Genomic DNA, 24,226 nt, shown 5'->3' with positions numbered 1-24,226 from the left:
GGACAGAAGGACGGGAGGAGGACAAAGGACGGGAGGAGGACAGAAGGACGGGAGGAGGACAGAAGGACGGGAGGAGGACAGAAGGACGGGAGGAGGACAGAAGGACGGGAGGAGGACAGACGGACGGAGGAGACAGAAGGACGTGAGGAGGACAGAAGGACGGGAGGAGGACAGAAGTGACGGGAGGAGGGACAGAAGGACGGGAGGAGGACAGAAGGACGGGGGGATGTACAGGACCGGAGGACAAGTGAGATGGATCAACACATTCATTTTACTTTTACTTTCTCATCTGCACAGAGAACAGGGAAACAGGAGAATGGGAAAATCAGAGAACTTTATGAGGGGAACATAATTTTGCTACAAAGTGCTTTGTAGCACTGTAGCGCAGTATCTCCTGCTGAGAACAGGAGGGTTCGATATATCTGAATGTAACATATCATGCTCAACTTGATGAATACCATATAGTTTATTTCAAGACCTAAATAATTATTAAATACCCAAAGTAGGATGAAGCCGAAGGCCAGGAAGCCAACAAAGAGCGCGAAGCGCTCTTTTTGCTTCCTGTGCCGAAGGCACAACGGGTGTGTGCTAGTATATTCATGATAATGTGACAGGCAAATGCTAGATCTCATTTTTGGATATATTGAAATGGATGCACGTGTTTTTGCATGAATCAATACCCGTGTACCGATTGTCTTCTCATGGGTCCCGACAGCGCCGTGCTGCAGTGTTATTCCCACCTTCGAGCTACTGCGTATAAAATACATGAGATGGTGTCATGCTAATAAAAATTGACACCCTTCATCATTCTTCAACAAGATGTATCTCATGAATGCCTTACTTGGTTATGTGATGCCATATCTAGCGGTAATATTCAATCTAGTCTCGTCACCTACGATGAACAAGTGGGGTGATGTTGCTTATTACAACCCGACTGACGCAGGGGGTTCAATGCTCATCAATGCTGGCGATGGATACGGTGAACCTATGAATGTACTTTTCTTTCATCACTGTCACGCCCTAGTCTACTAATGTATAACCTGGCTGACCCCGACAATTTAGGTCATCATCTCTGGTCTTAGCTCCCCCGCTGTCCTCACACTTGACGGAGCTATCAATTTTGCCCGTGCTATTGGGTTGTAAGCATGGAAATAATTGCGAACTGCGTCTTACTTATTTGCTCATGATAGTTCTGAAGAATGTTTCGGCCTTCACTTAGGCGGTTATATGCCCGCCGACTTGGGAGATGGAAATGGGTGGGTCAATCAAACGATTGAGCTTCGCCAGGACTATGGAAGCGCAGGAGGCGGAACGTGTCTTGAGAGCCTCGTCGGAGGAAATCATTTTCGGTAAATTTATTGACTGGTGACCTAGGACGGTGATAATATTTGTTCAGCATTTTTGTACAGAACGGCACTGCGGCGGACAGCGGCGCTTTCTTCCTAGCGTAAGTACCCTTAAATTGTCTTAAGTATTAGTAGCTTACTTGATGTGCCAGCGTGTCTCGAGAGGAGGTGCGTGATTCGCCAGGGTTTTGTTACACATCTGAACGCCACCCTTAGCCCGCATCAAAGCATCATGATATCATCCCAAATGGGTACAACATTGGCCGGTAAATATCTCTGCTTGTGACGCACGAGTCATTAATCCAGTTTTAGCAACCAGCTGGTGTCAGCAGCAGTTGGTGAAACAAGATATCATGGGATCAAATACTATACTACCGCCCAAAACATTACTGGTCTCCTCAAACCTGGCGCTGATGGTATTAATCATGGTGAGCTTGATCGGCTCAATAGTTGCTCGTCTGACATCAGGGCCTCTATCAGGCATTGCTCAAGATGGTATTGTCGCGTTGTTGACCATCACGATCTATTGAGAACCCCATGATATTTTTTCGTTCCTCCGGGACTTCTCGATACTTTGCTCGTCTCGTTGTCGAGTATTGACAAGTGAAGATGCTAGAGTAATGCTACAAATGCTGTGTATGATGTGACACAAATCAATGAAGTAAAGCCAAATGCAAAGAATTCGAAAATATCTTGGACAGGACCAAAAACTATCAATCCATACCACTTACAAATCAAGATCCACTTCTCCCTCAGCATCTTTCTCGTCCCACATAGACTCGTCTTGATCTGGCTGTGACGACCCTATCGTCTCAGGTACCTCGGAACTTCGCGGAACGCTGTCATAACCACATTCGGACCACATGAGTTCTTCTTCCTCGGCTTCTTGGCGGGTCCGGCGTCGAACGCGATTAAGAACCGAATCAAGCTGGAAGTAGTTTGCATCGTCCATGGCAAACTTGCGATGCCTCCGGTCCTGTGTGTGCTAAAGGACTGAGGGTTAGGATACTCGTGTACAGGATTAAACGCGATCCTACCGTGTCGAAATCATCGAACTTTACGCGACAACTCTCACAGTAACCAGGTTTGCTCCCTTCATCGCGCTTTGGCAATCGAAGGGTGTTTGTACTCCTGCTTTTCCTGAGCAGTGGGCGATCTGGAATTGTAAGGGGTGGGCCCATGCCTCCCGCTTTTCGGCTGAGAGTGTGGGTTGCATTCGGGGCTTTTCGAGACGTCACGACTTGTTGTTGAATCCTGGACCGAAGAGAAGCAGGTAGTTCCAGCGTCCTAGAAGCACCCCCTGCGGTGGATGTTGTGCCTCTTGTGGATGTAATACAAACGCTATTGCCAGATGCTGCAACGTATGAACCAACACCCGTAGAAGCAAGGTAGCCCGAGGCGGTCGCTGACTCTCTTGTATCACCATCTCCGTAGTCAGCATCCAGGTCAACGTAATCTTCAATAGTTGCCTGGCGATGTAAATTATTCATCGACACTGAGCGGCGGAGGTCGCCAGCTTTGCCCGAGAGCATCTGCACCTCCGCCTGCCTTTTGCGCTTCAGAGCCTTAGCCACCTTCTCCGCGCGTTCGTTCTCGTTCTCCCTCTCCGCCTTTTGTGCCCGGTCCCAACGCCTCCGCTCCCTTTCATCAAATTTTATAAAAGGCCCCCGAGACCTTGGGTCACAGTACAGGACCGGATACGAGGGTTGCTCTTTCCCGTCGTGCCCCCGTTGTATGGGATATTCTAGAGCATGGATCGTCGCTAACTCCTGTCGCACGTCTTCTATAAGCACAAAATAACTGTGTTTTGAGAAATATCGATAATCATGTCGCTTTTGAGTGGGGTCACGTTCTGTGGTGGTACCATGAAGACGTTCGGTTTGAAGTAAGCTAGATAGTGATCGTTTGTTGGAAGCAGGGGCAAGAGAAGTGGCTTGTGCAATAGGTTTCGAAGGGGAGAATGCAAAGGCTGGAACATCACATCGTTCCAGAATGTTGTCAAGTTTTGCCGGACTCCAAATCTTCATGTTGAAGGCCTTTGCCTTCTCCACAAGGTTGAAGCTCTGCGAGGTGGCATCCTCGGTGGTACTGTAAATTGAGGATGTCAGCATGGTCTATAATAATGGAATAACTCGGTGCACCGTCCACGGAGCTTGATTGGGCTTTTCAGTGAGCTCGCTCGTGCGGAAAAGCCTTGTAATCGATTCTCCTTGTTTGCAGTAGGGTCGATCGGAGTGATAGGTTGATTAGTGATAAGATGTGTGATCTCGTTTGAGAAAAAGTCATCTACTTGCTAGAAGCAGGTTGACGGAGTGTCAGACGTTTGCGCAATGATCACGGAGAATTGGCCATACTGATTTGAGGTGCACCACCCGGGCTACTAATGAATCTCGCAAGGCAGCACTCTCAGGATCCGACAAATCTAAGTCGAAATAGAAGACCCATGCAGGAAATGCACGAGTGTACTTGATACGAAACTCGGCCTTCTGAGCCTCCCTTTCTACGCGCCTTCGTTCCTTATCCTTGCGGTCCTCGCCGTGGATGACTTCTGTTGGAGCATGTCTCACCCGCTTGACGGATTCATCTGCTGTAGGGTCCGGTGATCGAGGACGTTTGAGCAAGAGGGAGGCTGAACGGATTCCTTGTTTGAAGGGAGACATGGTAGGAGGAACTTGAAGTGGCAGAGTTCGTGTACTTAGTGGACGGCGGTTGGTTGTAGGCATGACTGGGAGCCAGTTAAGGCTGAGACAAATAGGACCACGTCACGCAGGTGATATGATGAACAAGAGGCAGGATGAGGATACGGTGGGAAAAGATAATATAACAATGTCCAACTCGATGGTAAGACGCGACTCAGCAATTACTTCCGGTGTGACCACAAATAAACAACGCGTGCGTGCGATGATACATCGATTCATCGTCTTATTACCCAATGATTCAACATCTGATTTTTACTTCAGTCCCTTCAATTAACGTTGCAAACTCCCGAAATGACTAGTATAGGGAAACACCCGGTGTGGTTCTGCCAATCCAAACACTTGGAGAAAGGCCAGACACCAGACGAGCCACCAACGACAATACATACTTTGTTGGACAGTACATTGAATGATTAAATTTGAAGGCATAATTGGGTGGCACGTGACAATCACATGACCGCGTACGATTTTACTTCCTACCAAAAGACAATGTCGCGTAGGTATCATCCTGCGTGGGAGACTCGAATGAGCATCGTGAAGGCCATGACACGACGCAATGAAAATCAGGAGTACACACAGGTAAATGCATCTGTCACTTCAGCCAACGGGCTTTCCGTCAATTCCTTGGCGCGCCTATCAGCGCTTTGTGAGAATAGAGAATCATCCAATGCCACGAAGATGTCCAGGCTACCCAGAGAATCTTGATCACAAACAGTATGTTGAGGACTAATCCGCAGAGTACATGTACACTGGCTCTCCTTCACTTTTGCGGATAGGGGCATCACCACGAACGGGAGTGCCTTCTTGTAGGACCGCTTTTCTTGACATCCTGTTGGGTTAATGTTCTCCTTGTTCGAGACGGATTCAAGACGAGTGGAAGGCATGACTGGTTTCAGTGGCGTATGTAGAGAGTTATGTATCACGGACGAAATCGACGGGTGGTTACTTGCAGCATCAAGATTTCAAGACTTTATAAACCGGGGACCTCGATGCATTGCTTGTCATGGAAACGGTGGACTGTTCCTCAGGTGGTGCAAGCATGAACAATGGTTCATTAACCAAACAAACCAGGCATCCAAGGAGCTACATCCCGTTTTGAATATTATTGAATCATGTCTCACCGGTCTGTGGAATTTGTGGACGCGACGATGCATCTACTTAGTACAAAAGTCCATGTTCATGTTTGGTTGTGTTAGGAAGCGAAGGATTTTGCCAATTAACACCAAACAACAGTCGGTGAAGTAGTACTAACTATCATCTGACAACCGATAGTCTTCGCGTATTTTGGAATGTCACTGTTTAGTGATGCCTGGAATCAGCACGAACGTGACATGGATTTGGCACTGGGCATCCTACCACACATAACATCTCAGTTCTTCGTCCCTCGAATGGTCGACAAACCTCAAGACCCCATTGTGCATGCAATTGATAGGGAGAATGCTACAACTCTAGAAAAATGCCATACGCGTGATTTTGACTCAAGAGATATTGCTCGCGCTCGAGATATTCCTGCACTTCCCTCGTTGTCACCAGAGGTGCTATGGGCAAATTCAGTCACCAGTGGTGATCATCGTTCAGTGAGAACCTCCTGTGTCGTGGTATGAAAGATTCAATAATAAAATTTAGGATCAAGTTGTCTCTTGGGATGTTCTTCGCCAATCATTCCCTGACCGTTCATACAACACTCCTTTCTTGACTGAACAGTCCTCCGATGTATCAGCTTCAGCACAATACCAGTCAGATCCATTCCATTTTTTTGCAATGTTAATGGCATAACAAACGAAACGTTTAGCACGCAACCTTTTCCGTTTGGCCTGCGAGTAAATGTAGTCTGTGTGAATGAACTTGAGCTGCTCGATTCGTTGAGAATGACAGTTCTCGGAACCTCGTCTTTTCTGCATACGTGGGATCCAGTTTCGGAGACGTTCTTATCATCCGGAGGCGCAGAAAATATGCTAAACAAGCTGATTATCAGTGGTAAGGATGAGACGATGAGCAGTAGGTGAGCAAGTAACTTCAGTTCAATATGTATATCTACTAATGTGATGTGACTCAGTCTCCTAAAGCGATTTTTAGACATTGGTACTTTGATGCGACGCTTGGAGGTATTCCTCAGTGTTTTACGAACACGGTAGGCTCCATGATTCCCATCCATGAATCACGCGTCTAAATGAGAACCCAGACGCAAAGAGGAAAGCGAAACGGTCCATGCTTTCTCTCATGCGCTCTCTGTGGTGCTCGTCTATCTACGTAACCAGCTTTCTCGTGGGCCCCTATCTAACTTCTGCATCCCTGTCTCTTCAAAGACCCTATCTGGAACATGGTTATATTATGAGGGTTTTGAAGAAATTGTCGTCTCTCTAGCGTCACTTTGCCAAAGGGTACGTCCGCTGGCGTTTTCTCGTTTACTTCTGACATACTCTTTCAGGGCCTTGGACTGTCTCCCTCGCGATATCCGCGATTCACGATGAAACCAGTGGCTTTACTTTCTCGAATATACAAATATCTCGATACCCATTTTCGTAAATTGTCTTCCCGGACTTTGATTGCTGTGTTTGCTTATCTCCTCACAATGACCTCAAAAAACTACTTGCAGGCATTGTGTCGCTCAGTTGCCTACGCTGACAGCAATAACCAACTGGCAGCAACAAGTCAGCAGCCTCAGCGGACTGCAATTGGTCCTTTGGACCTCGAAGACTTCGATCAGGCGTCGCCCGAGGATGATGGAGTTCTCTTTGCTGAAGATGATGAATTGCCGTCGTTTATACCACGCGATTTGGTGGATGCATTGCCAGCCGCTCAAAAATCTCTCAAATTGCTCGCTGCCGCAAAACCCGGTCATCCTATACTAAATCCCCCGGTGCAACGGCCGTTCATTACTTGGGTCTGGTCAACCAGAGACATTGAATACTTATGGAGAACGGGGTCTTTTGACGAGGCCGGTGATGTGGCGCCAACTATCAGCTCTCACAGTTCCCCTGATCTATCTTCGGCTGATGCTAATCTCCATGGATGCGACTACCAGCCCGACCTCGTCGGTTTTCGAGTTTTCGACCTGGAGCCTGGCTCAAACGGAGATGATACATTTAATGAGCACTCGATGCACGCTGCATTGGAAAGCTTCATCTTGTCCTTTCCACCCGTCCTTCCTTCAATCACCCCGAGCCTGAGTCTCCTGACTAGCCTAGTTTTTTCTCCGCTCATCTCACACGCCGCCTCCCTTTCTAATGCACTGTTATCGATATTTCTGGACCAGAACTCGTTCCTCTACGTACATGACCATCTGGTTCTGCTTCGTTCACATATGCTCCTGACCTCTCCATTATTCAAATCACGACTTACAGCTGCTTTGTTCTCTGACACCGATGACCGCGAGGTTGTTGCTGGAGGCGGAAAATTATTTGCACTGTCCCGGCAGAGGAGCAGATCTGCCGCTGGTGTGGCTCAACATGGCACCAGTCGTTGGGCTGTCGGCTTAGCTCCGTTCTTGACAGAGCGAGGGACATGGCCTCCTGGGGGTGCCGACCTTAGCTTTTTCTTGAGAACAGTCATCGTGGACTCTCAGGACACGTGTTCATTTGGCCCCGATGATAGCAAGGAGCATGAACTTGGATCGAGGCGCATAGCACAAGAAGCTGAAGTTCGTCTTGGGTTCGCCATCAGAGACCTCTCCAGCGATACGGGACGTGAACGATGGCTCAACCCACTTTGTAAGCTATGTTTTCCTTATGCATTATATGTACACACTAACTCATCATGTGCACTTAGACATCGAGTATGTAGCATCGTTTTTGCTGCAGAGGGAACGTGTTCATGAATTTCTTGACCAGGGCATTAGACTTTCTGTATCTTGACTACAAAGTTCCTCATCCTTTGGATGTTATTATCACACCAGGGACTACATCCAAATACCAAAGGATCTTCTCGTTCCTTTTACGTGTGATCAGAGGTGAGCCATGATTGTCTTGTACTTGCACATACGTTCAACGAAACTGTGTAGTGGAATCTGCCATTCGAGCGGCTTTTCGCATGACACATCAGAATGTACTTTTTCCGACCTTCAACCAATCTAGGAAACTCCTCACTCATTTCCGCTTCGTGGCGCATTCATTCGTAAATGCCCTCTCCACGTATATATCTGATGTGGCAATCGGGGGCAACTTCGACGCATTCCTGGCTCGAGTCACTGCATGTCGTTTGGGAACAAGCTCCGAGTTTACTGATGTCTTTTCGCTCGCCGACGCTCACTCCGCTGTCTTGAACGACATCCTCAGTGCTTGTTTGATGCGCTCAGCCCAACAAGCAGCTGGTGACCTTCTTCGTGGGATCCTAGAACTTATCCTAGAACTCTGCGTTATGATCGGTGACCTCAACGACGGGCAGTTGCAAGAGTACCAAGCGTCATTAACTCTTGATGCACTCTTTGCTGCATTTCGCAATAAAATGTCGACTATGGTATGTATTACATTTATGTTGCTAATAGGCTGATTCCGAATCCTTCGGTTGCAAGATCAAAGTCCTAGAGGTCCTGTTGGAGAAGGATTTGAAATCATCGCAACGTCAGGAACTCTTGCTTGCATTACAGGCACAAAGCGATGTTTGCCACGCCCCTGGTGGGGTGGAGGCGTTACGCCACCTCACATTACGCCTGGACATCAACGAATGGTGGAAGAACTTGAACTCGTAAAATGATTGCGGTCTAATGAAGTATGCAGTGATTACCTAATGTTATGAGATGTGTAGTATGAATTCCTGTATCGTATAAAACATAACCATAAAAAAAACACTAGTCATAAGAAATAAATAGCGCAAAGGTTAGAGCGCTGAATGGCTACATAGTAACACTGGGGCAACGAAGATAATTTGCTTTGAGGTAGGTGTTTACTCGCCGATCTAATCTTCAAATGCTTCATCGAACGGCTTGTCACCACCCATACCTGACGCTGACTTCGCTTTCGACTCTCGTGCAATCCGGCCACATTCCCTAGCCCATATAGCCCTGACTTCCTCTTCACGTACATCACTGGCAGCAGAGTCGTCAGTCACACCCAGGCCACGCAGGACTTCATCTGCGCGAATGGTCTCCGCAAGTTTTACATTTTGCCCTGTTGTTGCTCCCTTCACTACTCCACCGAATGATACAGCTCGACCGAGCGCACGACGTCCAGTCTTTGACGGAGAGGCAGCTGTCACGCGGGCAGACCTTGACACCACGAGTCCTATGGTTTCTAGCATTCCTATCAGGTCTGAAAACTCGCTTCTGGAAACTGGGGTGAAGATGTCGTTATCTGCACGTGTGAGCACAGTTGAGTAGTATGCATGCAGCTGTGCAACGTCAAGCCCAGCAGTTCTTTGAGAAACGACAGAGCCTGCGCGCTTCACAGGGGACTTGGTAGGCGTTGAGGTGGTGGATGTAGAAAAAGACAAAGTGGCCTCCATCCGCTTTGATGCAAGAAGTATGCATAGGAGAGCCAGTCTGACTTGCAGGCCGAGATTACGGACCTTGGACACGATCTCATTGCTGGTAGGGGATGGTGTTGAGGAAAAGGAGGAGCGGCCACCACTAGTGGAAGGTAGATACGCTTTAAGGGCTGCAAGGATGTGATTTGGCTTAACGATGAGAGGTGGAGTTGTGAGAGGATTTGCATCTGTATCTGGGACCTTCGAACCCGCGACAGCCAGATCTATTGCCCCTCGAAGTACCTCAAATAAGGCTCGAACGTCGCCAGTTTGCGAGGCAATTTTCTTCGTGAGGAGAGCTAATGTTGAAGGAGGGAGGAACTTTTTGGCTTGTTCTGTTGCTTCTGGGTATTCCAGATTATCGTAGAGAGGCGAGAGACGTGCTTGGAGCACGTGGATAAGTTGCTGGGAAGAGTATGCGCCGAAGTGAAGGGTCAGGGCGCTGGAAGCTTCATGAGTAGACAACTGCGCCAATGACGATGTAAGGGTATGTGTGTTTGCAATTCCGATGATGCGGAGGGTGGACGAATGTTTTTGAGACATAGAGAAAATTGACGACAGTGATTGATTTGAAGATGCAATGTGGTCGAGCTCGTCAAGCACAACAATGCTGGTACCGAGATCAGATGGCGAAATGAGCAGTGGTGCCAGTACATACCACCTATGATTTAAACTCGAGAGTGCTTTCTCGACCGTCTGCTTGCCCTTGGCTTTGCCAGGTTTTGCAGGATTCTTGGAAGCCCCTGTGCAATACAATTCTTCGTAAAGACGATCCCAAAGTGCATCCAGCCCATTCAAGGCCATGCAATTGATAGAAACGACTCTCAGGTCCGACGTCCCTTCGGACTCCTGGAACGAACGCAGGACCGAGTTAACAAGCGCAGTCTTTCCTGTTCCAGGTGTACCGGAGATGTACAGAGATGTGTGTGCACTATCACACCACGACGAGGTGATGAATTTTAGAACGCACTGTCGTTCATCCTCTCGGCCAGCTATAGGAGATACATCTGTGCTGGTCGAACGAAGTAGTCCACGGGCACGGGTATACACAGGAAGTAGTAAGACTGGGGGTGTTGGTGGGGGAGTAGATATCGCTAATGTACGAATGGAACGTGGTGTGTCGATTGTTACGTCATTCCACGACTCAGTACGGAATGGAGGTACGTTTTCCTTGTTTGAATCTCCTGCAACGCCGGAGAGCGAGATACGGGCGCGTTTGGATTTAGGGCTCTGTTCTGGGGTAAGCATATGCTGCGATAGCATTGCAATGTCACTTGTAGATGCTGATGAGATAGCCTTTTGGTCGACATGATGAGCACGCTTGCCAAGGACTGAACCAGATGACCGTGTTTGCATGATTGAAGATTGAAAGTAACACGGCTTGTGTGATTAGTGACGTTGACTAACTGTCGCCCAAGTGCTAAGATGGACGTTGACAAGAGACTGGTGAATGAACAAGTTCAGGTTTTGACCCTACTGTGGACAATTCGCATTATAGCGGGTTCCAAATTTCAAGCTCCGCTGATCACTCATTGTTTCAACGCGACGCGTAAGTCATGTGACTCTAATCGCGTCGTACTAATATTAGATTTCGTGTTCTTCTGATCCCCACCCGGACCGCTTGCCGGCACTGCCTGTTCGAAGTTCATCTGGTGTGACCATCATCATGGAGTGGTGTTTGAACGGCCCGACCAGGCTTCTGGCTTCATTACACGCTAATGCTATCCGCAGTACTTACTCGGTACCCTTTTCTAACATTCTTTTTTACCACGTTCGTTGCTCCTCACCCTTTCCTTGCCCTGGCAGAGTGTCACAGAAAACCTGACTGTAAGCATGCATCGCTCGCTTCCAGCCTTGACCTTTGTTCTCGCTTTGCAGTCTTTTGAGGTTGCAGGCGGCGCTGTATACCTGCAAGGACCGGTGTAAGTTCATGTGACACAAGCAGCAGATTTTTTCTCATTATGGGATTAGATCTATGTCTCCTCGCGATGACGGGGATAGTGGTGACGACGGTGATAGTGATGATGATGGTCCATCCACTAGCAGGACGACTTCTACCAGTACGACCTCTACATCTACATCTACATCTCAGTCAAGCTCGAGCTCCAAAACTCCTACCTCGGGCACGCTAACCAGCCTCAGCTCGAGTTATACCAGTTCCTCCAACTCATCCCAGAATAATGGGTCTTCGACTACTAGTCAAGGACTTAGTACTGGAGCACGAACTGGTCTAGCATTTGGGATAAGTGAGCTGGCATTATCAGAGCCTTTCTCACAAATATTGACTCAGTGTTTCCAGTGTTTCTCTTAATATTCTGCGCAATGCTAGTGTGTTACTTGAGGAAGCGATCTCGTAGGGCTCGGGAGAGTGTCAATTATGGACCTACCCTTCTGTCCTCAGAAGTGAGTCAATACCGTCCCCCCGACTCTGCTACATCTCTAGAGAGAGATCTTCCACGTCCGCCTCAACTGGATACTGTATCTCCTAATTCACCTGATATCTCGCATTCCTCTTCCCTCTCAGCAATTTCAAGCGCCGCTCCCTTACTGAGCGATAATTCACATCCAAGTTCACACCATTACAGCGCATTGTCGCAGGCATCAGATTCTCACCTGATAGCTACTCAAAACGCGCCTATTCTCCCAAATCCCTACGACCCATTCTCGGCACCCGCCCGCTCTGCGTCATACATATCCACGGCTTCTTCTGTAACACATTCGATACCCCATGGTGCTCTGATTCCCGCGAGTGCTGCAATGATGGACATATTTGCTACGCCTGTGGCTGGTAGTTCAAGCAACATCCAGCCCGAGCGCCAGCCTTCTGCGCTTCACACAGATATGACCCGACATCAGAAACAACTTGAACTCGACCACAGGAAGCTGAGTCTTGATGCTCAAGAGGCACAGGACCCTCCACCGCAATATCGTTCCTGACTGTAATCACGGACTGTAATGTGATAATTGAACACTTTCCCACTATTTAGCTGTTCTCACATAGATACCAATGTATGACCTGAACTAGTAGTAGCAGCAAAGCTTGAGGTTTCATTCGTAGCCTGTTTCTACTTGTTGTTTGCTGATCGTTGTCTATATTCTTCTGGTTATTTCATGCAAGGACGGTACGAAGTCTCCAACTCCATTTGCGACGAATTTTGTGTTACAATTTAAATCCACAATATTTGCAACACAAACCATATCCTATAGAAGTACAGAGCATTAAGTACAATGTACGGTACAGACCAATCTTCTGCAACAGGTAGTATCTGTGCATCACAGTTTCAAACCCGGACACATTCCAGACCAATTCAGCAAATATGAAACCCACAGGCTGCCATATGCCCTGCCTGAAACTTTCTTGGAGAGAGATCCTTGTCCATCAACCTTTCACTTACCTTTGCTGGCTGCCGCTTTAGCCTGTGGTCGCCAACAGGCCCTGGGTTCATCTGGTAGACGTGAAACCCTTTAGTAGGCTTTTGCTGTCTGGCGTAAATGTCCATCTACAAGCAGAATGCGAGTGATATATACATCAATCGTTATGGAGCGGGACACTGTGGCTCTCGGTGGGCCGGCGGCCCGGCATGATATCACAATGGTGCCACAACCCTCGACACGGGCTGGCTTTTCAGCTCTCGTAAAGCATCTCGGGCTCGAGTCGCTCCGTTGAACCTTGAACGATGACGAAGTCATCTGTACATACACATGCCTCACTAGTTGCGCTGACCACCACTCGATCCAGTTCTAGGTCCACCTCTAATACCCAGTCCAGTCCTAGAACTCCCAGTACAGGCACGACCTCCAGCTCTAGCTCCAGTTATGCAAGCGCGACTATCACAAATTCCTCAAGCTCTTCCCGGAAAACTGAAGTGCTTAGCACTGGAGCGCGAGCTGGAATAGGATTTGGGATAGGTGAGCTGACATTTCACGAGCGTTTCCGTCCAAAATTTTGATTTGTTTCTTGCCTTATTCCAGCATTATTTTTGCTATTATCCCTACTTCTGTTTTACTACTTGAAGAGACTATATCAGAGGACCCGGGAGAAAGCTGATTATAAGCCTGCCCCTTCGTCATCGGAAGGGGGAGGAAGCCTTCTACCTCCACCTCGGCTGGATGCTGCATATCCAAATTCCCAATGGCCATTCGCACCACCCGCTCGCCCTTCCTCGTACTATTCTCCAATATATTCGATACCCTATGAAACTTCAGGCAATAGTGGCTAATTTGAGTGCGCCAGCGGCCGATAATTCAAGCAACTCTCATCCTGGGCGTCAGTCGTTGGCGCCTCGTGCAGATATGACTCGACATCAGAATGAACTCGAAGAAAGGAAACGAAAATTTTATGAGGTTCAAGAACCGCACTACCCTCCGTCGACTCAATATTCTTTTTGAATGTCATCCACGCGCACTGGCAATGTGTCACGATAATCCAGCTCTACCACTTTTGAAACTATTCCTTCACATATTCTGATAAGATGTTTAAAGCCTGGACTTTGAACAGCACGAATTTGTAACGCTTGTCCATCATCGATCAAGGCCTGCGCCGCTAATTTTGTTCCTGATAGGTATTCGCTTGTCGCTACTCAAAGAACTAGTAGTAGATCGTTTATCGGAGGTGGTACCACCTGAAGAGTCTATCAGTCTTCGGGGGATTCAATATTCAATGACCATGGATTCGCTGCGCTACTTTATTTATTGTTTCAGTCGCTCTCCCCAGTACGATTGTTTTTCCTCACTAAAATTCATCGGTCTACTTTTCCCCAATTGAAACCCACCGGATTCTCCCGCAGCTCGAAACTTTAAGTCGACGTCAATCTCTGAAGTTGAAATTCGATAAGCCGATCTCAACAATGCCGTTAGCCGCGTCATGCGGCGAGATATAAGTCGCCATCCTATCGGACTTATCCCATGATGAAATTTAAACAGGCAGTGCACGTGATGGACTACGCATACGTAGTCCTCGGGCATGACTCGGGTATGAATCGGTGTACTGACCGACCTACTCACATATAATTAAGGTAACGACATGCATGCTCCTTCCCTCATCGAAGAAGTCTCAGCTGCCAGCCAACAACGATGGCACTGTCTATCCGTCCATTGACAATACCACCAGGCCCCACACTTAGCACCAGTGGACCACCAACTGTGATCACTACTTCATCCGGTTCGACGAGTACCAGTGGACCACCAATTGTGATCACTACTTCATCCGGTTCGACGTCTACTAGTACTACATTTGATACCCAGTCCAGCACTCCAAGCAGCTCTAGCTCAAGTTACATAAGCACAACTAGCACAACCTCAAGCTCGTCCCAGAAAGGACTTAGCGGTGGAGCGCGAGCTGGGATAGCACTTGGGATAGGTGAACTGACGTTCTACAACCCTTTCCCTCCAAAATATTGACTTGATTCCAGTGTTTTTCTTGATATTATCCGTCCTGCTATTTTACAACTTAAAGAGACTATATCAGAGAGCTCGGGAGAAAGTCGATGATAAGCCTGGCTTTGTGACGGCGGAAATTAGTCAATACCTTCCTCCTCGATCTGTTGCATCTGGAGGGAGAAATTCTCCACCTCCACCCCCACATCGGATGAATACTGCATATCCGGCTCCAGCTCATATCTCGAGTGCTGCTCCTTTGTTGAGCCACAATTCCCATCGTAATTCATACCCCGTATCTGTATCTGCTCAGAACCGCTACAGCACATTGTCGCAGGCGACAGACCCTCAGCAAATGGCTACACAGGATGCGCCTACTCTGCCAAATCCCCACGACCCATTCCCAGTACCTTCTCGCCCTGCATCAAACTATTCTCTAACACATTCAATACCCTATGATGCTTCGGCGAGTGCTACAATGATGGCCTCCAATATGCCAGCGGTCGGCAGTTCAAGCAACTCCCAATCTGAACGCCGGCTTTCAATGCTTCACACAGATATGATTCGACATCAGAAGGAGCTTGAATTCGAACACAATAAACGGAGTCTTGATCAGACTGAAGAACCTCCACCACAATATCCTTCTTGAGTGTATATATCACGGATGATTTAGTCTCTATGTAAAAAGACATAACAGTACCGATTTGTAAATCGTTCCTAAGAGGTAGTTTCTATTCTCCGGCAGTTACCGATCACCTACTCTGTCTCTCACCATGTAAAGTAGTTAACGTTGATGCTATTCCTTGGCTATTCTAGAAGAGAATTACGCTGACCACCGCGACAGTACTCGGGACCATGCATTTGAGCATACTTTTTGAACCGTTTCCTTTGCCCACCACGTTCGGTGCTCCCCGTCTTCTGCAAGGTCACGGGCATATCCCGCTTGTTTCCAGCCTTGTCTTTTGTTCTCGCATTGCAGTCCCTCGCGGTTACAGATAGTTCACACCTGCGGGAGCCAGCGTGAGTTCATGTAAAAGTACAAATGGATCGCTGTCGTCTCAAATTCATTAGAATTATGCCCCTCCGCGATAACGGAAGCGGGGACGATGATGATGACGATGACGACGATGTATCTAGCACCACAACTACACACCATACCACCAGTACCTCCACCTCTATACATCCTTCCAGCTCCAGCTTTTTCCTTGGCTCCAGCTCCTTCTCCGGCATCAGCTCCTCCAGTTCCAGTTCCTTCTCTGGTTCCAGCTCCTTCTCCGGTTCCCCCATCCCCACCTCTACAATCACTACTCATTTCAGTTCCACCCCTATTACTCAGTCCAGCTCTGTCTCTACAATTGCCGATGCAGGCATGTCAGATTATACAAGCACTACTAGTAGTACCAGTTCCTCAAGCTCAGGGCAGCACAGTGTACATGGCTTAACTTCAACTGCCAGTCACGGCCTCAGCACTGGAGCGCGAGCCAGTTTATCATGCGGAATAAGTGAGATGATGTCTTCCAAGCCTTCCTATACAAAATATCAAGCCAATAACAGTGTTTTCTTTAATATTATCCGCACTGGTAGTTTGTTATATCAGGAAACGGTCTTCTCGCCCTTGGGATCAAATTATTGATGAACCTACCATTCCTTCCTCGGAAATCAGTCAATATTGCCCCCCTAATTTCATGGCTCCTCGGGAGGGAGGACTTTCACCTTCACATCCGAGTCCACCTCGACTGGGCACTGCATGTACGCATTCACCTGATATCTCGCACTCTCCGCCCCTTCCATGCATCCCAAGCACCGCCTCCATGATGAACGATGATTCTTGTATCGAAATTTATACCCTCTATCTGCGAGGAGCCACTGTCATGGATAACAAATCCCTGCCAATACATCCTCAGCGCCCACCCGCTCTGCGCAGTATGCGTCCACAAGCTTTTCACGAACACGTTGAGGACCCTATGGGGCTCGGGTCCCTACAATTACCGTGATGACGGGCATTTTTCTATGCGACTAGTCGGTAGCTCAAGTAAGTCAACTCGAAAACAGGCAACGGAGTCTTGACGTTCAAAATAGCAGAACCCTCCGCCAGAATAATTCTTACAGTGGACACCACGGCCTACCTTGCGACAATTCACTTTATTCTCGCATTTTGGACTATTTCTTCGAATGCTGTGATAGGTACTTAGAATCTGGAGTTTGAAGACTAATGTGTTTGTCTCGTCAAACCTCGAGGCCGCAGCGCCAACTGCTGGGAGTCCTTGTTTCTACTGGGAATCCTTGCTCTGTAAGATACGCTCCATATATTAATAGCTTTGTTGCTATTCTTATTGTTTCACCTTGCCTATTTCCTCACACTGCTGAGGCTGGCATCCAAATGATATTAGTCAAAAGTCTGAGTCGGTCATCTGTGTTCTCTCGCTTAGTTTCACCGGTTTACTGATGGGCCTCAGCGTCTACACACACTGTTTCGCACGCATATTTCGCACCTGCAAATCCTTACGATGCTTCAGTTCTTGCGAGTGCTGTAACAATGAGCACATTTAGTGTGCCAGTGGCACTCCCGGGAGCCCCCGTTCAACCTTACATATGTCTGGTGTAGCATTAGAAGCAGCTCGGGCTCGAGCTCGATAAACGTCTTGAAGTCTAGAAAGGACTGCCAGTGCAGAACCCACTGCCAGAATATTCTTCTTGAGTATATACTAATGTGCCACGGACTAGACTACTCTAACTTAGCTCCCTCGTTTTTTTGGAATTTTTGTCTTACATGCCTATTTTCAGTTTTGCTGATCTTCTGGTGGTAATGAACATTGATTGTATGATGTACTAGGTATTTTCGCATTTATGTCGTTCTATCTTCTGCATGTTTGGTACATTCGCAACGGTTTTTGCGCTGCGTCGTGACGCCGTTTGCCATAAACTCTCGAAGGACGCGGCCAAAGTTCATTGCTGTCAATGTGAAAGCACGCCTGACATTCGTATCACCGTCAGGCAGATATCTCGATAAAGTGGCAGACTTTATGAGCCAGGTAATGTAGAAGGAAGTCAGACTTTTGACTTGAAGAACTTGACAGAATCTCGATTTCGGCCTTCCTTCGGATGTGGAGCATCCGCGTGAGCTCTTTTCTGTGGGTACATTTAGCATCAAGTCGTGGTAGGAAACTTACACCTGCCTCCATTTCGTGGGCACAACATCGGTGGGACGGCTGAGTAGCGTGAGCGCCTACGGAGGATAATGACAGAGTTGGACTCATGGCGGGGCAATGAAGTCCATCTTACCTTCTTCTCATCATGCAGCGTGATCGGGATCAGTGTATCCAAATCGATTTCAAGGCTATGAAGAGTGAACCACTTCAGTCAGGACGGGGGTAGAAAGTTATCAGTATCTACCCTGCAATTTCGGATACCCAGATGCCAAGCCATTCGATTCGTTTTGCTGCCAGATTTTTGTTTTCATGTCGTAGGCTGCAGCTGCCGTGCTTGTACACCGATAGAATGTCGAGCCCATACGCATCGCCATCGACAAGTGCAACGATTGGAATACTATTGAATGTGATGATAAGTACTTAGAGACGCTGCAGCTTCGACTCACTGCAGCGGAAGGTTGTCTGACAAGGTTTTTACGAGTTGTCGAGTGGCCACGTCAGGATATCCCTTACCCTGGAGGAAGCATATAAGCAGCGACGCAGCTAGTGTCATACCACTTAGTTACAGTGATTATGAGCCCAGGACCGGGAAGCGACTGATGGCTTGCAAACTGAAAACGACACAGCGTCTGAAAGATGGCCTAGAATGAGAACCAGATCAACATATGCTGTAAGGAATGGCCTTCAGAAAATACCTCTTTTTCGACCACAAGGACCCATGAAATATCCCCTTTCAGTTCAAATCGCTCTATGGTTTCACCCGCAGGTATCAAAGTTCCCTGACAACCGCATTCAAAATTTGGGCTTGTCTTTCTGGAAGATATATTTACCGCTAAGTCATTAATAGAAATCGCTTCGCCTTCGAGAAGGTGAATTGTCAGCCCAGTGCCGCATATAAGGCCCTTTGACGCAGCTCGCTGGAACAATGTTGAAGGAATTATATCCAAGATAGAGTGACAGAGAGGTTACAATTTTGAGGTCGGCCCGTTCTAGGCCCAATGTTGCCGCAAGATCATCGACGAGCTGACAGCTATGAGTGCCAATGCTGACGTTCTGTGCTCAGAGAACGCACTCGATCAACGGATCCCTGAGCTTTGAAAAGAGGGACATCCTTGTAGTACATGTCACTAGGAACAGGGCCAGCCTCTTCTTAGTTCCTTCTTAGACTTCATAAAAGACAAATACCGCTTTGTTAATGGCACATTGTCGACTAAGGCTTGGTGAGAAAAGTTCATGACACGTAAAATCTGCGCTGTGTGCGAACGGTCATCGGGTGAAAACGAAGCTATCATGAAACAACTACCGGACCAACCGAATGGCTTTAAACTTGCTTCTCTTCGTCTAAGGGGGTATCGTATGACTCTAGTGCTAAAAACACTGGCACATCAGGGAACTGAAATAGCAGTTTTTGACCTGAGGTAAAGACATTACCATTCGGAGGATGTTTTGTGACGGTCAGCTAACTGAAGCTCGATTTTGGGGTGTTTTGATCTTGAATTAATTGCTGCTTGAGAGCTTGTAGACGCTATGTCAGCCCGTTGGTTTCGTAGTGAACCAGCGAGTTGTTCAAGAAACGATAACGCTAGTCGTTCTAGTTTTTGTATTGCCTCAAAGCTTATCGAGGCCTATCAGTAAATAATGGGGCACTTATATTAGACGTACTGCGAAGAGCCTTCCTCATTGTCTTCGGCAGACTCCTCCGATTCTGACTCTGCGTGTGGATACACATCATCTGGACCATCGGGTACGTCACAATCGCCATCGCCCTTGGAGACTTGCTCGTTATGTAGCTCATGAAAATCTTCGTCGTGAGCCTCATTACTAGCTGGATGTTGTAGAATCGTGTCCGCATCAAGGATTGAGGCCATGATTGAAGACTTGAAAGAACATTCAACTTATTATGTACATCAGGAAATTGACTTGAAACTGTTATGACCAGATATTAGATAGTCAATTGCTTACCACTAATCGTGCAGTCACACAAGAAGGTTACAGTGAGTCAGTGTTGAGTCAGTGTATCGTCTAGTCAATTTCAGAGTGGTCGGCGACCGTATGTAAGCTCACTATCCCACAAACGCGTCGATCACGTGCCCAGTCAAAGAACCAATATATCACGAAAATGGACATTAACCTTCATGAACCCAAAATACAAAACGAGTAGGAAACAGGTTGACCAGACAAACATCAACGTTAGCCCCAAGGGGAAACATCTATGTCAAACCACTTGGGTAACTTTCTCCAGAAGTCTTCCTTTGCTGCATCAACCACCGCTCCAAACTCCACACGACAGTGTTCGCACGTTTTCATGGGAGAAGCCTCGCCGTTCGACGGGTCGTCGCGGATCTGCATTTGCTCTGCTTCGGCCATCGCGTACAGTGGGTCTGAGGTCCGATTACTGATGATGCCGTTGATGTCTCGCAGAAGTTCGAAGGTGATGGCCTCGAACGCAATCTGGCATGTCCTCTTGTTGACAGGGTGGCCATCCTTGCGACGTAGACACCATTGAGAAGGCTGCCTTCCTTCCAAATTGTTGACTATGAAAGTTGAGAAAAAACGAGAAGCTTGTTCGCGACCTTTCAGAACGGCTAGAAGATCGGCGTATGCTAATCTGACGTTTGCGCCGGTGAATGGTGACACAAAACCAATCGCAGCTTCACTCGGAGTGGATCGGGTTAAGTCATACATTGCGGATGGCAGGAGTGGCAGGTGATCGATTTCACGAGCGAGGTTAATGATCTGTCTGATTCAAAAAGTGGTCAACATTGAACAGTAAATCAGTTAACTCGGCTAACATAGGGTGCGGCAGAGAATCGCGTGGTGTATATGTACCATCTTGTCCGGTCACAGAGGCCTCACGCATGTCCCATTGGGCAAGGGTAGTAGGCCAGTAGTTGGAGAGTCCACGCAAGATATCATTCCGTAGATGGTGCACCTTGTACTTGGTCAACATGTGGAGGAGGCCTGAGAGCGTTGGAAATCCCTCTGAATCATAAGTTATGAATGATCTGTTGTACGTCAGCTAGAATGGAGAAAGAAAGGCGCATGTTCTAACATTCCATCATACATCGCTTTCAAGAAGTGTGCTACATCTGTAGACGGATCCGGTAAGGTAAGGACTGGACGGTCTTCGAGTGTCGGAGTGTTGTCCATGGAGCGCATAAGCTCATCCAGAACCTCAGAATGGCGTGCCAGAAGCCCTTGATGAACCAAGAAATAGGACATGCCAGCGAGCAAGACTATATTTCCATCGTTAAAGTAAAGGTCATCGTGTTTGCTCGCCATGTGCATGGCCATTTGCACATTCGCGGAGTGCCTATTAGTGCTGAAATCTGCCGCATGCATGGCGATAGTTTGGCTACTAGCGCGCTCCGTGTTTTGATAGTGAAAAGCAGATCGATGTACGTCAACCGTGAGAATCTGAATTTTAAGCTTGCCCTTGACTTACTTTTGTTCCAGCACAACTGAATTGTCTGCCCTTGCTCTTGCTCTTGCACTAGCTCATCCTACTATCTGCTTTTCAATATGGCTGATGCTCCAACTGTCCGTGTTGTTCCCGGTGCTCTCCCTCCTACGTCACAGGCAAAAATTCAAAAGAAAAAACGTCGATCACACAAGCCAAAAACTGCAGACTCGCCTCCCGAGGGCTCTGTCATTATTCCTGATGCTGCTTCTGCTGCTCCTGTTGACCGGGCACCAGAGGAGGCGGATGTGAAGGAGGGTACAGTCGCTCCAGAACTTGTTGCGCCTTCTGAAGCTGCGACCTTCGACGAATTCACCCCCAAATCTAGTCCGGTCGTAGAAATTCTCCAGAAGCGCTTAAAAGCTTTGAACAAGAAGATAGTACGTGAAATTATAATTGTCCATTTTATCTTCGGCACCAGATATCTGATGTATGTCTTCCAGTCCCGCGTAGGGAGTTATGCAGCAATCGAGTACGAAAAACTGGACGATGACCAAAAGCGAACCCTGAAGACCCTTTCTTCGTTGGAGGCCGTTCACAAAGAACTAAAAGACGTCAAAAAATTGATCGAGGTTCGAATAATACCATCATATACCTAACGAAAATAATAAATCTTTTTGCGCACCAGTCCCATGAAGCTGACCTTGCACGCGAAATAGCAGCCAGACGTGCAGAGGCTGAAGCTGCGGAGGCTGTCAGAATCGCTGACTCTGTTGCTGCTGCCGAGGTAGGGAATTTATTACAATTGATGGATTTTGTAGCTGAGTTCTTATAGGCATCGTCAGCTGGCAAAACCTCTGCCATACTGTCTCTAATTCGCCTTCATACATGTCTCTCAAATCGCCAGCCTCTTCCTGTCGTTCTTGATTTCAATGAAGCTGAAGGAGATGCAATATTTTCTGTTTGCTCGACTCTCACCACCGAGGAGTCTGAGTTCAAGCAAACAATCCTATCTGGTCTTCTATCTGGACAAGGCGACTTTAATGGTGTTTCGTGTAAGAGCGTCCACCCGACTCAACAACCTAGAATCAAACTGACAGTCTGATAGATGCAAGGCTACTGGATATTGTGCAATCTTTCCTGAACCCCCCACGTGAACCAACGCCCTTACCGGCAGAGCCTGATGCAGCAACGGAAGTTGCTTCTGAGCCTTCAAGTAACTCGCACACTGAATCTCAACCTATCGCCGGGATCCCCACTACCAGCATTCTGAGTGGCACTGGTAGCTTCCATTTCATGCAGGCGAGCGAGCTTGAGACCGCTGACTTCGAGAGTACTGCTGAGTGGGTTGAGAAATCCGAGATTGCACTAACGCAGAATGGTATTCTCGAGCACGAAGAATCTACACCTTCATCTGTGAAAGCCGATGTAAGTTTGATATTCGCCCGCAGTTATAGCATGCTTGCTTCAGATTATAATTATCATTGACTCCGCAGGGTACACCTGCGCAACCTATTGATTGGGCCGAGGCGGACGAGGAAGGTGGTTTGCCATCGATTGCAAACCTGCAAGCAAGTTTTGCCCCTTCAGGATCAGCCACTCCTGTTGCTGAACCCATACCTACACCTGCGAATGGCGTCGAAGTTGTCGCTGCCGCTGTCCCGGAGCCTGAAAATGATGGCTTCACACAGCCACGAGGTCGCGGACGTGGCAGAGGTTTCCGCGGTGAGGGACGTGGTGGACGTGGTGGCTACCGTGGGCGGGGTGATTTCCGTGGTGGCGATCGAGGGAACTTCCGTGGCAGCTACAGAGGCGGCGAGCGTGGTGGTCTGTCTTGGTCATTTTGTTCACGATATCCACTCACTCCATTTTTCGCAGGTTATCGTGGTGAACGGGTTGAGCGTGGTGAACGAGTCGAGCGTGGTGAGCGGGTTGAGCGGGGTGGCCGGTCTGATGGCGACTGGCGAAGCGACGAAAATCGTGGACGTGGCAGGGGACGCGGACGTGGACGTGGAGACAGGGGAGGTGAGTAATCTAACATGTTGCCTGCATCAATTTCTGAGATAGATGTCCAGGATATCATGAGGCGCGCGGAGCTCCTCCTTCTTGAGAGTAGTTTCTGTGAACACACAGGTGTTGCAGGTCTCCTAGATCGCGTCCTGAGCCTCTGACCACAGTTGCATGCACTGCTATGGTATATGTTTTTGATGTATGTGCACCTTACCTTCACATGAAATGACATTCCCGATTCTTGCTATTTCATTGGAAAGCTTGCTGCGATATCAGCGATTCCGATGTTTATGCATTATGTCTTATATTGATCGATCGACTTGTCCCTAAGCCTCAACAGCTAGTGCTCTAGCGCTGATCGGCGAACGATGTGTGCGGTGTCTGTAATTTACAGGGACCAGCCTATATTGTCGGTCTCGGTGTGCATGGGCTAACGGTAGTAGCGGTGCATGTGCACCAATCCCCGTTTTCCACTTCCGATCATTTTCTCATTGGCTTTCTACTTGCCGCTCTTCAAGTATACGCTAATCATATGGCGTGAGGTATTTCTACTTGACATTCTTATCTATGACGCTCCAAAGCGAACTTAAATATTCAGGCGATACACTGCCAACTTCCAAGTGTGCGATACACAACGACAGACTGCACAAGACAACATATCAAAGTGTGCAACACAGCTCACAAGCGTATTCCAAAACCTAGTATCACAACGGGAAGGACTTGGTCAGGTTGGCAAGGTATAAGCAATGAATGGAAGCTTCATGATTATTACTAAAAATATATATACTA

General features: G+C 47.9%; 12 protein-coding genes across 12 annotated transcripts; 7 read left to right on the top strand and 5 right to left on the bottom strand.

Annotated features, from left to right (window-relative positions):
• Positions 1 to 819: 819 nt before the first annotated feature.
• On the top strand, positions 820 to 1,876 carry EDB93DRAFT_1243028 (uncharacterized protein; the record flags this gene model as incomplete). The annotated part of the gene is made up of 9 exons (XM_041452092.1): positions 820 to 844; positions 884 to 993; positions 1,063 to 1,139; positions 1,191 to 1,349; positions 1,397 to 1,447; positions 1,499 to 1,514; positions 1,563 to 1,612; positions 1,659 to 1,774; positions 1,827 to 1,876. 9 exons carry the CDS (start codon positions 820 to 822, stop codon positions 1,874 to 1,876), a joined length of 654 nt encoding a protein of 217 aa, XP_041302784.1.
• A 197-nt stretch (positions 1,877 to 2,073) lies between these two features.
• Positions 2,074 to 4,269, bottom strand: EDB93DRAFT_1233442 (Dfp1/Him1, central region-domain-containing protein; the record flags this gene model as incomplete). Its single annotated transcript, XM_041451310.1, has 4 exons — positions 3,701 to 4,269; positions 3,479 to 3,639; positions 2,384 to 3,434; positions 2,074 to 2,331 (listed from the first exon to the last, which is right to left on the bottom strand). The coding sequence occupies exons 1-4, from the start codon at positions 4,067 to 4,069 to the stop codon at positions 2,074 to 2,076; spliced, it is 1,839 nt and encodes a 612-aa protein (XP_041302783.1). The 5' UTR covers positions 4,070 to 4,269.
• Positions 4,270 to 4,605: 336 nt separating this feature from the next.
• Positions 4,606 to 4,926, bottom strand: EDB93DRAFT_1331719 (uncharacterized protein; the record flags this gene model as incomplete). Its single annotated transcript, XM_041455221.1, has 1 exon — positions 4,606 to 4,926. One exon carries the CDS (start codon positions 4,924 to 4,926, stop codon positions 4,606 to 4,608), a length of 321 nt encoding a protein of 106 aa, XP_041302782.1.
• Positions 4,927 to 5,259: 333 nt separating this feature from the next.
• On the top strand, positions 5,260 to 8,918 carry EDB93DRAFT_908245 (Spc98 family-domain-containing protein). Its single transcript, XM_041457908.1, has 10 exons — positions 5,260 to 5,619; positions 5,669 to 5,778; positions 5,835 to 6,044; positions 6,099 to 6,173; positions 6,225 to 6,423; positions 6,471 to 7,752; positions 7,811 to 7,817; positions 7,873 to 7,991; positions 8,043 to 8,497; positions 8,553 to 8,918. Exons 1-10 carry the CDS (start codon positions 5,332 to 5,334, stop codon positions 8,727 to 8,729), a joined length of 2,922 nt encoding a protein of 973 aa, XP_041302781.1. The 5' UTR covers positions 5,260 to 5,331; the 3' UTR covers positions 8,730 to 8,918.
• Positions 8,919 to 8,935: 17 nt separating this feature from the next.
• EDB93DRAFT_1093877 (P-loop containing nucleoside triphosphate hydrolase protein) lies at positions 8,936 to 10,858 on the bottom strand (the record flags this gene model as incomplete). The annotated part of the gene is made up of 2 exons (XM_041446553.1): positions 8,936 to 10,112; positions 10,161 to 10,858. 2 exons carry the CDS (start codon positions 10,856 to 10,858, stop codon positions 8,936 to 8,938), a joined length of 1,875 nt encoding a protein of 624 aa, XP_041302780.1.
• An 800-nt stretch (positions 10,859 to 11,658) lies between these two features.
• On the top strand, positions 11,659 to 12,625 carry EDB93DRAFT_908207 (uncharacterized protein). The gene is made up of 2 exons (XM_041457907.1): positions 11,659 to 11,748; positions 11,802 to 12,625. Coding segments are annotated over exons 1-2 (639 nt in total). The 5' UTR covers positions 11,659 to 11,747; the 3' UTR covers positions 12,440 to 12,625.
• Positions 12,626 to 13,125: 500 nt separating this feature from the next.
• On the top strand, positions 13,126 to 13,929 carry EDB93DRAFT_907996 (uncharacterized protein). The gene is made up of 2 exons (XM_041457904.1): positions 13,126 to 13,411; positions 13,475 to 13,929. Exons 1-2 carry the CDS (start codon positions 13,180 to 13,182, stop codon positions 13,720 to 13,722), a joined length of 480 nt encoding a protein of 159 aa, XP_041302778.1. The 5' UTR covers positions 13,126 to 13,179; the 3' UTR covers positions 13,723 to 13,929.
• A 938-nt stretch (positions 13,930 to 14,867) lies between these two features.
• On the top strand, positions 14,868 to 15,723 carry EDB93DRAFT_908058 (uncharacterized protein). Its single transcript, XM_041457906.1, has one exon. The coding sequence runs from the start codon at positions 15,090 to 15,092 to the stop codon at positions 15,525 to 15,527; it is 438 nt and encodes a 145-aa protein (XP_041302777.1). The 5' UTR covers positions 14,868 to 15,089; the 3' UTR covers positions 15,528 to 15,723.
• Positions 15,724 to 15,745: 22 nt separating this feature from the next.
• Positions 15,746 to 17,005, top strand: EDB93DRAFT_908000 (uncharacterized protein). The gene is made up of 3 exons (XM_041457905.1): positions 15,746 to 16,380; positions 16,433 to 16,910; positions 16,958 to 17,005. Exons 1-2 carry the CDS (start codon positions 15,921 to 15,923, stop codon positions 16,870 to 16,872), a joined length of 900 nt encoding a protein of 299 aa, XP_041302776.1. The 5' UTR covers positions 15,746 to 15,920; the 3' UTR covers positions 16,873 to 16,910; positions 16,958 to 17,005.
• Positions 17,006 to 17,386: 381 nt separating this feature from the next.
• EDB93DRAFT_1176824 (Spo11/DNA topoisomerase VI subunit A) lies at positions 17,387 to 20,012 on the bottom strand. Its single transcript, XM_041450533.1, has 16 exons — positions 19,990 to 20,012; positions 19,690 to 19,921; positions 19,459 to 19,641; positions 19,340 to 19,395; positions 19,213 to 19,279; positions 19,100 to 19,154; positions 18,997 to 19,050; positions 18,858 to 18,944; positions 18,723 to 18,806; positions 18,594 to 18,668; positions 18,474 to 18,541; positions 18,272 to 18,424; positions 18,161 to 18,215; positions 18,055 to 18,104; positions 17,899 to 18,007; positions 17,387 to 17,830 (listed from the first exon to the last, which is right to left on the bottom strand). Exons 2-16 carry the CDS (start codon positions 19,893 to 19,895, stop codon positions 17,825 to 17,827), a joined length of 1,308 nt encoding a protein of 435 aa, XP_041302775.1. The 5' UTR covers positions 19,896 to 19,921; positions 19,990 to 20,012; the 3' UTR covers positions 17,387 to 17,824.
• A 73-nt stretch (positions 20,013 to 20,085) lies between these two features.
• On the bottom strand, positions 20,086 to 21,430 carry EDB93DRAFT_907844 (uncharacterized protein). Its single transcript, XM_041457903.1, has 3 exons — positions 21,080 to 21,430; positions 20,820 to 21,032; positions 20,086 to 20,767 (listed from the first exon to the last, which is right to left on the bottom strand). The coding sequence occupies exons 1-3, from the start codon at positions 21,367 to 21,369 to the stop codon at positions 20,218 to 20,220; spliced, it is 1,053 nt and encodes a 350-aa protein (XP_041302774.1). The 5' UTR covers positions 21,370 to 21,430; the 3' UTR covers positions 20,086 to 20,217.
• Positions 21,431 to 21,443: 13 nt separating this feature from the next.
• EDB93DRAFT_1176800 (uncharacterized protein) lies at positions 21,444 to 23,742 on the top strand. Its single transcript, XM_041450532.1, has 8 exons — positions 21,444 to 21,867; positions 21,931 to 22,059; positions 22,116 to 22,214; positions 22,263 to 22,482; positions 22,536 to 22,855; positions 22,924 to 23,254; positions 23,306 to 23,452; positions 23,503 to 23,742. Exons 1-8 carry the CDS (start codon positions 21,550 to 21,552, stop codon positions 23,535 to 23,537), a joined length of 1,599 nt encoding a protein of 532 aa, XP_041302773.1. The 5' UTR covers positions 21,444 to 21,549; the 3' UTR covers positions 23,538 to 23,742.
• The last annotated feature ends 484 nt before the right edge of the window (positions 23,743 to 24,226 follow it).

Source organism: Suillus bovinus, assembly GCF_016758785.1.
Source record: "Suillus bovinus strain UH-Sbo-P2 chromosome Unknown EDB93scaffold_88, whole genome shotgun sequence".
NCBI classification, from domain to species: domain Eukaryota; kingdom Fungi; phylum Basidiomycota; class Agaricomycetes; order Boletales; family Suillaceae; genus Suillus; species Suillus bovinus.
This window is presented reverse-complemented; position numbering and strand designations above follow the sequence as displayed.

Excerpts from the sequence above, each read along its gene's own strand:
- EDB93DRAFT_908000 (XM_041457905.1), top strand. The coding sequence starts at position 15,921 with ATGGATCGCTGTCGTCTCAAATTCATTAGAATTATGCCCCTCCGCGAT. Across the intron at positions 16,381-16,432 it reads CAGTTTATCATGCGGAATAA|TGTTTTCTTTAATATTATCC; the intron begins GTGAGATGATGT and ends AGCCAATAACAG.
- EDB93DRAFT_907996 (XM_041457904.1), top strand. The coding sequence starts at position 13,180 with ATGACGAAGTCATCTGTACATACACATGCCTCACTAGTTGCGCTGACC. Across the intron at positions 13,412-13,474 it reads TGGAATAGGATTTGGGATAG|CATTATTTTTGCTATTATCC; the intron begins GTGAGCTGACAT and ends GCCTTATTCCAG.
- EDB93DRAFT_908058 (XM_041457906.1), top strand. The coding sequence starts at position 15,090 with ATGAATACTGCATATCCGGCTCCAGCTCATATCTCGAGTGCTGCTCCT.
- EDB93DRAFT_1176824 (XM_041450533.1), bottom strand. The coding sequence starts at position 19,895 with ATGGCCTCAATCCTTGATGCGGACACGATTCTACAACATCCAGCTAGT. Across the intron at positions 18,945-18,996 it reads AACGGGCCGACCTCAAAATT|CGAGCTGCGTCAAAGGGCCT; the intron begins GTAACCTCTCTG and ends ACATTGTTCCAG. Across the intron at positions 18,008-18,054 it reads GTTGTGCCCACGAAATGGAG|AAAAGAGCTCACGCGGATGC; the intron begins GCAGGTGTAAGT and ends ATGTACCCACAG.
- EDB93DRAFT_907844 (XM_041457903.1), bottom strand. The coding sequence starts at position 21,369 with ATGCATGCGGCAGATTTCAGCACTAATAGGCACTCCGCGAATGTGCAA. Across the intron at positions 21,033-21,079 it reads AAAGCGATGTATGATGGAAT|ATCATTCATAACTTATGATT; the intron begins GTTAGAACATGC and ends GACGTACAACAG. Across the intron at positions 20,768-20,819 it reads GATTCTCTGCCGCACCCTAT|ACAGATCATTAACCTCGCTC; the intron begins GTTAGCCGAGTT and ends TTTTTGAATCAG.
- EDB93DRAFT_1176800 (XM_041450532.1), top strand. The coding sequence starts at position 21,550 with ATGGCTGATGCTCCAACTGTCCGTGTTGTTCCCGGTGCTCTCCCTCCT. Across the intron at positions 22,215-22,262 it reads ACTCTGTTGCTGCTGCCGAG|GCATCGTCAGCTGGCAAAAC; the intron begins GTAGGGAATTTA and ends GAGTTCTTATAG. Across the intron at positions 23,453-23,502 it reads TGGACGTGGAGACAGGGGAG|GATATCATGAGGCGCGCGGA; the intron begins GTGAGTAATCTA and ends ATAGATGTCCAG.
- EDB93DRAFT_908245 (XM_041457908.1), top strand. The coding sequence starts at position 5,332 with ATGTCACTGTTTAGTGATGCCTGGAATCAGCACGAACGTGACATGGAT. Across the intron at positions 6,045-6,098 it reads GATGAGACGATGAGCAGTAG|TCTCCTAAAGCGATTTTTAG; the intron begins GTGAGCAAGTAA and ends GATGTGACTCAG. Across the intron at positions 6,424-6,470 it reads TAGCGTCACTTTGCCAAAGG|GGCCTTGGACTGTCTCCCTC; the intron begins GTACGTCCGCTG and ends ATACTCTTTCAG.